The following is a 13,811-nucleotide window of genomic DNA, read 5'->3' as shown; positions in this document are numbered from 1 at the left end:
ACGACAAGACTAGATTAGAAAACCGACGTTCCCCAGGTATTTAACTGTAGCTGCGCTCGTGACTTTATGCGTGTGGAGTTTATTTTTGACTTATGAAGTTTCTATGTATACAACGTTTGTAGTAGAAGGATTAGAGACATGAACGATGAGGTTGTTTGCTTTACTAACAAAGGAGAGAGCCACGTGGAGCTGACCATGCGTAAAACAACTGACATTAAGATCCACGTCTATAACACGTAGCGTCTGGCAATGTGCTATGTTATGGTCGTGGCAGGGAAATGCAAACATTTAAAGAGAAATGGTAAATTGTTAGGATGAAGTGTGACTTGCGGTATAAAAGCTCGTTCGTCTTCGATACTTTCCGTCAGAGTTTCAGCTTCTACGATGTTGGAGAGGAGTAATTTTATGCCTTTGTGAATGAAGGATTCTGCGGAGAGAGACGATGCGTTACGCTCTCGATCGGTGTTACGGCTTGCCTCACTTTTGGAAGCAGTTTCACGAAAATAGATCTGTCGCTCAGTTAAAAAACGGAGCAACGCCATTTATTGTTTCTTTGGTATGTATTATGTATTAATCCGGGGACCTAGAAACGACGAGAGGCTTCGTCCCGCCGTAGCCCTCAGTGGTTCACAATCCCGTAACAGACCATAGCAGTCCACCCACCCCACCAACACCCCACACAGAACCCATTTTTTGGTGTACTACGCTGTGATGATTAAATATCCAAATTACTAAGCTGAGGAGATGCTTTTAGATAAAATTTAAATTGCAAAACCATTTTTCTCGCTGACCGGATTTTGATGAAATAACGCCTATATGTTGCTCCAAACTAAGCACAAGTTATATGTGAAAATCCCACAAAAATTCGTCTACTAGTTTTGGAGACTAGCGTGTTCAAACAGACAAACGGACAGACACGACGGTTTTACAGTTCCATTATTAGAAGAAGTATACAAGGCGACTGAATCGAAAATTCGATGAGGGGTTTACGATTACAGCATGACGCTGATGCGTGTAGGCATATAGAAAGTGGAGAGCCAAGAAGTACCAATCAAAGGGCCCTAACACATAAGGGAAGTCATTAAAAGGGCACCAAAAATATAATGAATATCTGGATATGTAAATAAAACATACTGTAAGTTGCAGATATGAATGTGTTTTTACAAAGTGGTTTGTTAAATCCTTCTAAACATAGAAAGCTTAAAGCTTAGACCTATGTATACAAGTAAATAATTTTCATTCTCAGAGAGATTTTGCGAGTAAGCAGTGCCGGGAGTCAGTTCGGCGGCAGTATGCGAGAGTGGGATAAGATCTCGGATAGTCGCTCCCTGTGAGTTCAGACAGCAACCTCCACCTCTCTAGAGCAATTACGTAAAAACTGATCGATTTGTAGAACCAGAAATTGAGTTATAAGGATTATCAAATAATAAATTGGTGTCAAAATTACATCAGCCACAGCAAAGATCAAAGGAGAATGTGGTCAGGAACGCTTCCTTAAAATGTGACTTAGGCCATCAAATATTCGAAATACTCACTGTCCGCTGCAATACATGTTTGCAGTCGCTGGTGTAAAGGGTTCTGGACAGACTTTATGAGATTACCTCGATATCGTAGTGGGACAATGCGATTCTTGCACTGTGGGAGTTGTGCAGTTTACCCCAGAAAAAAAAGAAAAGAAAAAATCAGTGGCATCCAGTCAGGGACATCCAATCAGCCGAACGTGCAGGCGAACTGATAACGCCTTCACACCCTATCTAGCGACCAGGAAAGAGCTGGGTGAGTACTTCCCTAGCGAGGCATTCCTCTCGGTAGTAACACATAGGTCTACATCTACGTAGTTTCAAGTGAAAGGTTGCACTTCAGCAAGAAATTGTGCTCATCTTCTCCCCGTTATGGTTTCTTCAGTGAAGTAAGGAGCACTCTCCAAAAATTGCAAGTGAAGCATAGACACTCCACTGCATCCGATGTTCATTCTGCCTCAGCCAGTACTGGTTCTCACCGGTCCACGATCTGTAATGACAGCTTCATTTCGTTCCACATCGTTAATCTGCTGGTGAAGTTACAGATAATTCGGTTGTCGGCTGAGTCACTCGCAATTTCCCTGGAGTTAACATTTGGATTATGAGTTTAATCTACCATAATATATATTTCATTCGCTTTGCTCGCTGCTGACTTGCTCCTTACTGTCTGCATAGTATTCCAGCGCTCTTCTAATAACAATTTATCGTACATATGACCCAGCCGCTATGACCGAGCGGTTCTAGGCACTTCAGTCCGGAACCGCGCTACTGCTACGGTCGCAGGTTCGAATCCCACCTCGGGCATGGATGTGTGTGATGTCCTTAGGTTAGTTAGGTTTAAGTAGTTTTAAGTTGTAGGGGACTGCCGATTGAAGAAGACTGCCGACCTCAGATGTTAAGTCCCATAAAGCTCCGAGCCATTTGAACCATTTGAGCCATTTTCGTACATATACTACATTGTCGTACTTGTTTGTCATCGTCTGTCGGGATGGGACTGGTGGGGCTGCTAAGTGCTATACCACCTACTGCACTCCCCTGACTTAAGCCCATCTGAGTTTTTTCTGAACTGAAGGAAACACTTCATTGCATTCGCTTCAGAACTGATACAAATTCGTCGGGCAATAGACCGCACCGCTCAAACTGTCAACACAACTGGCACTGCTTGAGTAACCTACGACTTCCACATCGCTGGCAACGGGTTATACACAATGCTGGTGAGTAATTTGAAGGTCAGTAAAACTTTGAAACACGTAACTATTTTGTAAGGACTGTAAACAAATAGTTGCCACTATTAAAGTTCCGACCCTCGTACTTATTTCCAAGCACGCAATGGCGACATCACTATTGTTCCTAATGTCCCTACGTGCTCTCTGGAAAAACAAACAGTAGGTATTCAAATGGTTCAAATGGCTCTGAGCACTATGCGACGTAACTTCTGAGGTCATCAGTCCCCTAGAACGTAGAACTACTTGAACCTAACTAACCTAAGGATATCACACACATCTATGCCCGAGGCAGGATTCGAACCTGCGACCGTAGCGGTCACGCGGTTCCAGACTGAAGCGCCTAGATCCGCACGGCCACTAGCAGCCGGCTCCAAACTGTTCACGAGTCACTCGCCAACATTCACACTTGCTAGCAATGTGATCAAGAGCCGCACAGCACGTAACTACACGTATTCCGACGTCTGCTCTTCTAAACAATTCCATGCTCGCGAGAGTATACACATACGCAAACACACAACAGTATTAGCCGGTTGGTGTGGCCGAGCGGTTAGTTAGGTTTAAGTAGTTCTAAGTCTAGGGGACTGATGACCTAAGATGTTAAGTCCCATAGTGCTCAAAGTCATTTGAACCACAACAGTATTATCCCAAATGAATCCGAGTGCCCCTATGTGCTCGCTAGTACAAACAGATAGTAGGCGGTTCGCGCAGAGCGACTCGTGAGCTTGTCATTAGCGACATAGACACTTGCGGGCACAGTGACCACAACCCGCTCGTGTCGCTGGTGTGTGGGCCGCTTTATCCAGCTGCCGACGTCTTTGTGTTGCAGGAGCACGGGGGTCGTCAGAACGACTCGTACCATCCGGGCGCGGGCGGCGGCCACCTGTCGCGCTCGACGTCCCAGCTGTCGCTGCTCATCACCGAGGACCACGCGGGCACGCTCACCATCACCTGCCGAGCCTCCGTGCCCGGATTCGTCATCGGCCCGCAGCGCGACATCGTCGACACGCAGGAGCACACGCTCAAAGGTGATAGCACTACCACCAAACTCCGACCAAAATTACTCCGTGATCGACGTTTCAGCGAGTGGAGTGGTAGTGGCCAGCCGCCAGCCAATCGTACTTCCTTCTCGAGCGCCACGTACACACTGTATTTGGTAGAAAGTGTCACCTTTCGAAGCGTAGCTGACTGCATGCCGGCAACACTGTCCTCGCCACTACATTCTGTCAGTCACAAATTAATTTTAACCGGAGTGTCGGAGGACCGGTGAGAGAAGATCCCTCACAGCTGTAGTAGGTTTGGCGTGCTACATCCGCGTTCACAGAAAACTGTCACGTAATGCAATTTTGTGTACGTTCCTCTGGCAACGCCTCAGAACTGTCGCAGCTCTATGGACGATTACTGTTTTTCCCTGAAGCCGTTTAGGCTTCGCAGTTGAAGGCTGACAACAAGGCTGTCAGGGATCATCTCTCGCCAACTGTAGTACATTAGTACCCAGTAGTTTTGATGCTGCTGTAGATCATTTTTACGAGGGTACTAGATATCATGGTGTTACATTTTAAGAAGAAAGTATTTGAGCTAACGATTTGTTCGTGGAGGACGGAGACAACCACAAACAATTTAAAAGAGTTTGTGTCACTGACATGACAGTATTCTGCTATCATTCGCATCTTCTGATGTCTACGCTTGTTTTATTACAGTATTAGAATCGCTAGCATATGAAAATATGAGTACTTAGTGACAATTTATTTGCTGTCTAGCCGGCCGGTGTGGCCGAGCGGTTCTACGTGCGTCGGTCTGGAACCGCGCGACCGCTACGGTCGCAGGTTCGAATCCTGCCTCGGGCATGGATGTGTGAGATGTCCTTAGGTTAGTTAGGTTTAAGTAGTTCTAAGTTCTAGGGGTCTAATGACCTCAGATGTTAAGTCCCATAGTGCTCAGAGCCATTTGAACCCTTTGCTGTCTATATCACTTGAATAATACAGAAATATTTGTTCATTTATTTTAAATTGGTAAGATATAAAGGCAGTGGACCACGTGCACTTAAATTTGTCCTGGTGAACAGCATTGCGTCTCGTTTTAATCATTATGAATTTCGGAGGCAACATACAAAGTTTTTGAGTGTTACCACGACATACGTAGCACACAAATACTGAAACATGTCAACTCTTCCCAGGAATGCTACACGACCTAAACGAAACAAAATGCCGTTCACTGGAACTAATGTAGCTGCACATAAATCGCTACCTTTATATCTTATTAATTGCACCCTCTGCATGTTTATGTGTATTATTCAAACCGTCCACACATATATTATACAAAATGCTGCTAAAAAAATGGTTCAAATGGCTCTGAGCACTATGGGACTCAACTGCTGAGGTCATTAGTCCCCTAGAACTTAGAACTAGTTAAACCTAACTAACCTAAGGACATCACAAACATCCATGCCCGAGGCAGGATTCGAACCTGCGACCGTAGCGGTCTTGCGGTTCCAGACTGCAGCGCCTTTAACCGCACGGCCACTTCGGCCGGCTAAAATGCTGCTAACTAAATAAATATATTTACGCAGTGCTGCAACGGACTACACGCTGCTGACGAATCTTCACCGTCCAATCAAATTAATATGGCCACCTGTCAAAAGCCCGAATCACCACTCGTTGCACTGACGACAGCCGAGATTTTCTGGATGAGAGTCGATGAGGTTCTGGAAGATATCGACAGGGACATGCAGCCATGCCAACTATTCACTGCCGTGGGCAACTGGGCTAGGTTTCTCGGACAAGTATCCATGGCGCGAACTGCGATCGAGGTGCTCCCGCACGTTCTCGACTGGATTTCATCTGGGGCGTTTGATGGACAGGGGGGTACTCATCCTAATATGCTCTTCGATCCACGCACGTACAGTGCAAGCTGTGTGGCAAGTTGCATTGTCTTGTTGGTAAATGGCACTGTTTTCAGGAAGAACAAACTGCATGTAAGGGTGGAGATGGTCCCCAAGGATACATGCATACTTGTGTTGATCCATTGTTTCTCCCAGAATGACGAGATCACTAAGGGTATGCCATAAAAATAGTATCCAGACCATAACGAACCCTCCTCCGGCGTAGACCCTTCTAATGATCGTTGCATGGTGTTATCATTCACAGGTTTCACGCCGTGCTCGCCAGCAGCCATCTGGCCAATGGAACATAAAACGTGATTCATCTGAAAAATTCGCTTGTCGCCACTCAGTGGACGTCCACTTGCGGTATTGGCGTGTAATTTCCAACATTAATCGCCGATGAACAGCAGTGTGGGTGCATGAACCAGGCGCCATCTGTGGAAACCCACAAGCAGTAACATTCGCTGAAGGGTCGTTGAGGAGACGCTGCTGGCAGCTCAACAGCTGCACGTCTGTTCGCCCGTACACACCGTCGTTCACTGCCGTCACATATGGACCGTGTTGCACAACAGTTGCCTCGACCTCGGTCTGGATAGCATCATTTTGCCATCCACAGCAAACCTTAATTACGGAGCCATGCGAACAGTTTAGACTTAGCTGTTACGGAAACACTTCCACCCTTGACCCTTTTCGACCTCAGATAAACCGCTCCGTTTTCCCACTTAACGACAACGACTGCACTGTTGTCGGCATCCCCGCTACAAGCTTTATAAGACCTCCACCGCAAGTTCTGCACCTGCCGTCTGTGAGTGGTTATCGCACGTGGTGGTCGCGATAATGTGGCTGCACCGCGTAATACTACCACACACATACTACCAAATAAAGCCATCGGAAGATAAGCATGATAACCAGAAATCGATCGCCGGCCTCGATGGCCGAGCGGTTCTAGGCGCTTCAGTCCGGAAACGCATGACTGCTACGATCGCAGGTTCGAATCCTGCCTCGGGGATGGATGTGTGTGATGTCCTTAGGTTAGTTAGGTTTAAGTAGTTCTAAGTTCTAGGGGACTGATGACCTCAGATGTTAAGTTCCATAGTGCTCAGAGCCATTTGAGCCAGAAATCGGTCGTAGCAGTGAAACAAAGACTTTTAAAAGTATTTGTGCCTGGTTGGATCTTCCATGAACCATCCTTAATGGAATGAAACGCACAGAGCTCAACAATATCCACCACAGATCAAACAATATTTTAGATGAAAAGGGACCCTTAGCCAGAACAGCTTTTTAACAAGAGAACCGCTTTCCGTCCTGACTGTTCATGATCCAGGGCCAGCATCTTTAACTAATAATCGATATGTTATGGATCCGAAGTTGGAATTCAGCCACTGGGGAAATTGCTCCTAAAAAGCGGAAGAATCAACAATCATCAACTGCATGAGGATACGGAAAGGAACCCACTACGTGAAAGACATTTACCTGTGCTTGAAATAGTGTCATGATGATCTCTCCATTGGCAAAAGATTTCGTATTAGTACCCCATTCGGATCTACGTAAGGGTCTGCCAAGGAGAAGGTAAACACGAGAAAAAATGAATAACTAACTTAAAGAGCAAAATTCTACGAGTCGGAGCGTAGCAGGAAAGTAAGGAAATCTGAAAAGGTAAATGTAAAGGCTGAACCTAGAAACTGAGGTGTCAGCGAAATGATATGGAAAGAAGAAGCAGATGTATAGCGTGTTTCCGTGATAATGTTACAAACTTTCATCGATGATGGAGATTGATAAACTTATCAGTTCGAGGTAAGGAACTCTTTCCGTAAATGACGGAGGCAAAACTTACAATCGAAAATCGTTCTGATACCTCTGACAGTGGAACAGTGTACCAACACCGTTCTTGCTAAGATTATGAGGTACACAGCCTCTAGTTGTAGTCGTGTAAATGAAAACGAGAGAAAAAGTCTGGCAAACAAGGGCTGTAAAATGCATAATTTAAGAACTATGAGCACTTGTACATGTTCGTTACTGTGAAGCACATCTCTTCTACTCAACAGGTGACCGTACACTTTTTATGACGTGCGTTTTAAAGCCCTTGTTCATGGAGTTGTTTTCCTTGTTTTACTACCACCTCTGAAATTTCGCAACGACATGTATTCCACTTTCAGAGGTATCATAAAGATTATCGCTTAAAGCTTTCGACTCGGTCGTTTCCTGACCAGAGTCCCTTACCTCACATTGATTCATTTACCCATTTACATTATCCCTGAATATTTGTAACATCGTCACCGAATTACACTGTAGATTCCGATCAACATTTAGTAACGACGGGGAGCAGGCTGAATTTAAGAGACCCATCTGGAAGGATCATTGTAAGGAGAAGTGGAATACTGAAGTACTGAGGAGTGGTGAGACGAGTTTCAATCTCTCTGAGCCTATATAGAGGGATCGTGAAACAAGGCTGTCAACTTGAATTATAACATATTTTTGTTTTGTTTTTTTCGCTGCTGCACAGTTGCGTCTGTGTGACCATGTTCACGCATATTGCTGAATCCGCTAAATTCTTCTTTTAAAGTATGGCAGCCCAGACGCATGACAATGCCTGACGAACGTAGGTAACCCAAATTTCACTCGCTATACTATGCACTTGCAAATGAGTACACAACCGAAACTGCGCAGTTGTATACCTAGGCGTTTCAGACATTTTCTTTGTTACAGATCTAACTGTGAAAACTTAACATTGAAGAAGTGAGAAAAGTACAGAATAATTGCATTAGATGTGTGAGCTTACAGGCTAATGGAGAAAACAAAATGCCCGGATAAAATGAAGAACAATACAGTTAAGAAAAGGTAAAAAAAATAGAAGACTCGTAAAGAAGAATGGATGTGGCACATACTGCCCTGAAAACTAATTCTAACACCAGCTGACGAAGGTACAAGAATGAAAATGTTGGCTGAAGAGAAAAAACAGAAGATAGACTACAAGGGAGTTGGCCTAGAACAGGATCAGATGGAGACGGCAATGGTGTCAACAGTATAACGACTTATAATGTTACGAAGTATAATTTGACAGGGGTGGAACAGGTATTCGGCAGTAGTTTTACAGCAGGAATCATCCTTGCGTTTGCCTCAAGTAATTTAGAAAAACCGTGAGGAACTCTAAATCAGGATGGCCAGCATGACATTGCGGTCTCCACTCTCAGGAATAAAAGGCAAGTCTGTTGAAAACAGCACAACATTTTCTGGTTTGTAGTGTACAATACAGCTTTTTGTTCAAATTTTTTAACGACGTTAGCCGCATTTGGGCACTCAAATGTATCAACGAACTGGACCGGGACTCGAACGTAGATTTTCCGATTTTAGCAAACTGTCACCTTAACCTCCTCGGTGATTTTTTTGTATCAATCACACAGGAGCTCCTTAAATTCGGTACAATATTTTTGGAAAGCCATTACTCACATTTACATTCACCACTGGAGCAGTAACATTAAATAGGAAAGGCGTGCCTCTGTTTCACGTTGTCACTTGAGTTCCTTTTCATTCGGTGAATAACGCAAGCCGTTTCAGTACCATCCATATCATTCGGCAAGCCAAGACCTGCGTACGTTGTTGACACTGTGCTAACAAACCTATCATTGTCGTTAAATATTACGCTACCAATGGTAGTCCTGACTATCGGTTCACAGACGTCGTTATTTTTATACATTTTGTACATACACTATTCACGGTATTGGCAATTTTAATCCCTAAAACACAGAGTATTAGTATCTTTCTATCGCACAGTCCATTATCCGATGGGTTTGGTGCTTCGTCTGCCCAGGATACAATATTTTACTCGCCAGTACTTTTTGCAGTGATAAATTCCTTGGCATGTAAGACCGTTACGCTATATAACACAGCTGCGTGATATCATTCCCTTTCTTTTCCCTTTTATATTTCTTAATAGTAGAAATTTCTCTTCTCTACTTGCTGGATCTGTTTTGAACAATGTACTGCTTTTGATTTTTGCTTTCGCCAGGAATACTGGGAAGGCTATAACATTGTAGAAGAGGTTTTGGTAGCGCATCCATTTTCCACGGATTTTTCTGGCATAATGCATTTATCGGACGTAGATTCGTCGTCTCATTTGTTTTCTGCGTAATCGCAATACTTAATTTCATTGTTTTTACAGTCACCAATGCTTCCTGCGACCTCCACATCCTCTTCCACTTCCAGACTCTCCTTCTGATGTTCTTGATAATTTGCGCTACAGGTGAAGATAACAGCAGCTTCGCCTATTAATTTACTTTGATTGTTTGCTACTTCGCTGTCCATTCTGTTCCTTTGCTCTGCCGAAGCAGTATCACCAACGCTTGACGCCATCCCCACATTCTCATCCATTTCCGCAGGCACATTCCGGTGGTCCTCATCATGCATGATAACAGTGACGCTGCTGAAACTGTTGTCCGTTGAGTTTGAGTTACGTGTGTTATCACATTTATTGCTCTCCGTTCGGTTTTCTTGCTGATTGTCGAAGGATCCTGTGGCTTCTTCATCCACAATTTTCCCACTGCCAGGCCCTGATGTACCCATACTGGGCTCATTATATGCCATTGCCTCAGGTGGACTTTTCAGTACGTAATTGTACAGGGCGTCTACGTCACAGTTTCCCCTAAGGTCTTCGGTAGAACTGCTACGGAGTATACGCGGGGCTGATTTTCATACACAACACATGCCTTACGACAGCATACATTCACATAAGAGCTTATGTGCTGTTGTAATTCTGCTTTAGTTACTATATTACAACTGAGGTTGCCATGCCAGGTTCTGATCACACTTCTTCTCTAATACCATAAAATGTCCCACATAAACTAAGCGTTTCTCATATATTTTCGAGGATCACTTCTAACCGTAAATTACAAACTCAAATACTGGAGGCCAAGGCCTGCAATACTGTGCTAACACACGCATCATTATCCCACACATTTCATGATGAATAAAGCTCTTGTTGCATTGTTCTTTCGTATTTCAGCATCAGTACACTTGTAACTTGTCCAGTCGTTCGACCGACTGATAAACTGTCCATTAGCTCAGTAATACTTCTCAGCTGTTGATTGCTGTCGCATTGACTACTTAGCTATTTGTAGCCGGCATTTTCCGACAACTTAACTCCCTAGGTACATGTTATCACTGTAATAACTTCCGTAGCTGCGTGACAACATGGTATGAGTTCTCCCAGTCTGCTACTGCCACTCTTGAATATAACTAACACGTTCAACAAATTAAAATTCAAAGTAATCTTGAAATTCAATAGTTTATGGTCAGCACTGGGCTGATTATGTCTCTAAGTTCCCTACATCCATCTCAAGTCCCCTAGTAGTACAATGACACCAACTCTTTTTGCATTTTCACTTGAGTTAGCTATTTTTCATTCTGATTCTGTTCGGCGCCGTAAAGGAAATGTATACTGTTCGACGCTGCTCAGTAAAAATCACAGAGTAAAAACTTCGCGCCTGTATTCGCGCCATCGTATCCGCGCCTCGACGCGTAGTTGTTCACTCTACAGGTGACTGCCGAAAAGCCGTGCAGTTTCCGAAATCCTCTTGCCGAGCCTCAGGGCCACCACTATCTGCTCTCGGTCAAACTCAGATAGATCGTTCGCATTCCCCTTTCCACAAACGAACAGCACAGTCATTGATACCACATAACCCGTGCGTGTGTCTGACTGTCACCTGCCTGACTAGCAAACAGGTGACGCTGTTATCACCTGGACAGGTTTATATCGACAGCAGGTCGGTGGTCATAAAGTGCTGGCAGATCAGCGTATAATGTCTTCCTAACAATGGATGGTTCCAGGCTAGTGTGAATACATCCTCATACCGATAAAGAAGGTCATGCTGCCAAGTACTTTGTAGATTTGACTCGATTTTTTAATCACTGAAATGACATCACATTCACTTTCCACCCGTGAAGTTCCATTTCGTTTCCTCCTCCCTTTGTTTGTTTCCTTCTTCTGTCAGGGAGTGTATGTCACTAAAATATAGGCGATCGTGCAAGAGCAATATATATAATATTCCGGCATGCTTAACTTTTGTTAGGCCTCCTAGCGATGAAGCAGAGAACGAAGAGCAAAGGCCCGTTCCAAGCTGATGATGTAAGCGCGAAGAACAATCATGAGGAGGACTAAGGAGATATACAAATGCTCTTCTTATGTCTGTGTCCTATGATTTTCCTCGTAGGCTGAACGACCCTAACCCAAGACGTCACAACCAAACTGCGCGCAGAACTAGCTAGGCAGTGAAGAATGTATCTGTCGATAAGCTGGCGCAAACCCGACCCGATCCGGCCCGCCACTCTCGCGTGTCGCTCCAACCGTGTTGAGAGACTAAAGTCCGAGCAATACATACAAACTCAGCAGCCAATCAAAATGCTTTCATTAGGTTACATTAGCTGATGTTCAACCAGTGAAGGAACAGCTGAAACTATAAATATTTTGTCCAGAAAAACGTAAAACTATCTGGGCGTAAGTTATTTGATCGGTGACAAAATATCACGAATTAAATGCAACAAAATAAAAGAAGAACCTATCCTTACGAATATTTGGCACTAGAAAAGTGGACAGGTTGTTCGTACCACAGCATAATATGGACTTTCATTCGAAATTAATGAAATTGGCAGAGCATCACTTTGCAGTTCCAGGCAACAGTACCAAAATCGAAAGGGAAGTTCCCTTTCATAGCTCCACAATGGACAAAGAAACTCAATAAAGAGATCCATGTAACAATTTACAAAAAATGGAACGTTTTTAATAAAATGGGTATAAATGAGAAATATTAATACAGAGTATAACTACAGATTATTGTTATTTCTTCGTAAGTCTAATGGATATGATCTAAGTTACTGAACAACTTTTTGTTTCACGTCCCACAAGAATATATGATTTTTCATGATTTATTTCGTTTGATGAACACCTTTCAATTTATCTTGACGTAAGAGTATCCTATGATTTAAGAGATAAACAAATCTCTGTCGCCATTGGCCACTGAATTAAATTCAGTGATAACAAGTAAAAATTTTGTGCTCGACCAGTGACTCGAACCCCGATTTCCTGCTTTACGCCAACTGTCGCCATAACCAATTCCGCTCTCCGGACATGCTTCCTTCCCAATTCAAATTCTCAACCTGCGGCACACCATACATGTAGCGTCCACCGTCCATAACCCTCATTGTTTGCAACTTAACCTGATTCTGGATGCCAACAGCTGAATGGGTTAAAGTGGCCGCTCGCATAAAGAGGTCTGATACAAATTTTCACTTGTCACCATTGAATTCAGTTTGTGTGTTTGGCAGTTTATGGGCGCTCAACGGTGAGGCTATCAGCACCCTTACACTCATTAAAACAAACAAATGTGGATAAGATCGCACTCTCACCGCATTCGTATTGACCACACAAACACTATCGCACTTTCGCTAAAGCAGCGGAGAAAGAATAACACTAGCTGTACATGAGACTGTTGTGTTGTTGTGGTCGTAAGTCCAGGGAATGGTTTGATGCAGCTCTCCATGCTACTCTATCCTGTGCAAGCTTCTTCATCTTCGAGTAACTACTGCAACCTCTATCCTTCTGAATTTGCTTAGTGTATTCATCTCTTGGTCTCCCTCTACGATTTTTACCCTCCACGCTGCCTCCAATACTAAACTGGTGATTCCTTGATGCCTCAGAACATGTCCTACCAACCAACCCGTTCTACTAGCGTAGTTATGCCACAAATTCTTCTTCTTCCCAATTCTGTTCAGTACCTCCTCATTAGTTAAATGATCTACCCATATAATCTTCAGCATTCTTCTATAGGACCACATTTCGAAAGCTTCTATTCTGTTCTTGTCTAAAGTATTTATCGTCTATGTTTCGCTTCCATTCAAGGTCACATTCCATACAAATACTTTCAGAAAAGACTTCCTGACACTTAAATCTAAACGTGATGTTAACAAATTTCTCTTCTTCAGAAACGCTTTCCTTGCCAGAGCCAATCTACATTTTATATCCTCTCTACTTCGACCATCATTAGTTATTTTGGTCCTCACATAGCAAAACTCATCTACTACCTTAAGTGTATCATTTCCTAGTCTAGTTCCCTAAGCATCACCTGATTTATTTCGACTATATTCCATTATCCTCGTTTTTCTTTAGTTGATGTTCATCTTATATCTTCCTTTCAA

The 13,811-nt window shown here is 43.6% G+C and overlaps 1 protein-coding gene across 1 annotated transcript in view; it reads left to right on the top strand.

The window, feature by feature from the left end:
- Window positions 1-13,811, top strand: part of LOC126416581 (uncharacterized) — a 671,456-nt gene that overhangs the window by 642,276 nt on the left and 15,369 nt on the right. Inside the window, exon 5 of the mRNA XM_050084331.1 lies at window positions 3,573-3,771. Within this exon, the coding sequence (XP_049940288.1) occupies window positions 3,573-3,771 (199 nt within the window). The remainder of the gene's footprint in view (window positions 1-3,572; window positions 3,772-13,811) is intronic.

This window comes from Schistocerca serialis, chromosome 8 (assembly GCF_023864345.2).
Source record: "Schistocerca serialis cubense isolate TAMUIC-IGC-003099 chromosome 8, iqSchSeri2.2, whole genome shotgun sequence".
In the NCBI taxonomy this organism is placed as follows: Eukaryota; Metazoa; Arthropoda; class Insecta; order Orthoptera; family Acrididae; genus Schistocerca; species Schistocerca serialis.
This window is presented reverse-complemented; position numbering and strand designations above follow the sequence as displayed.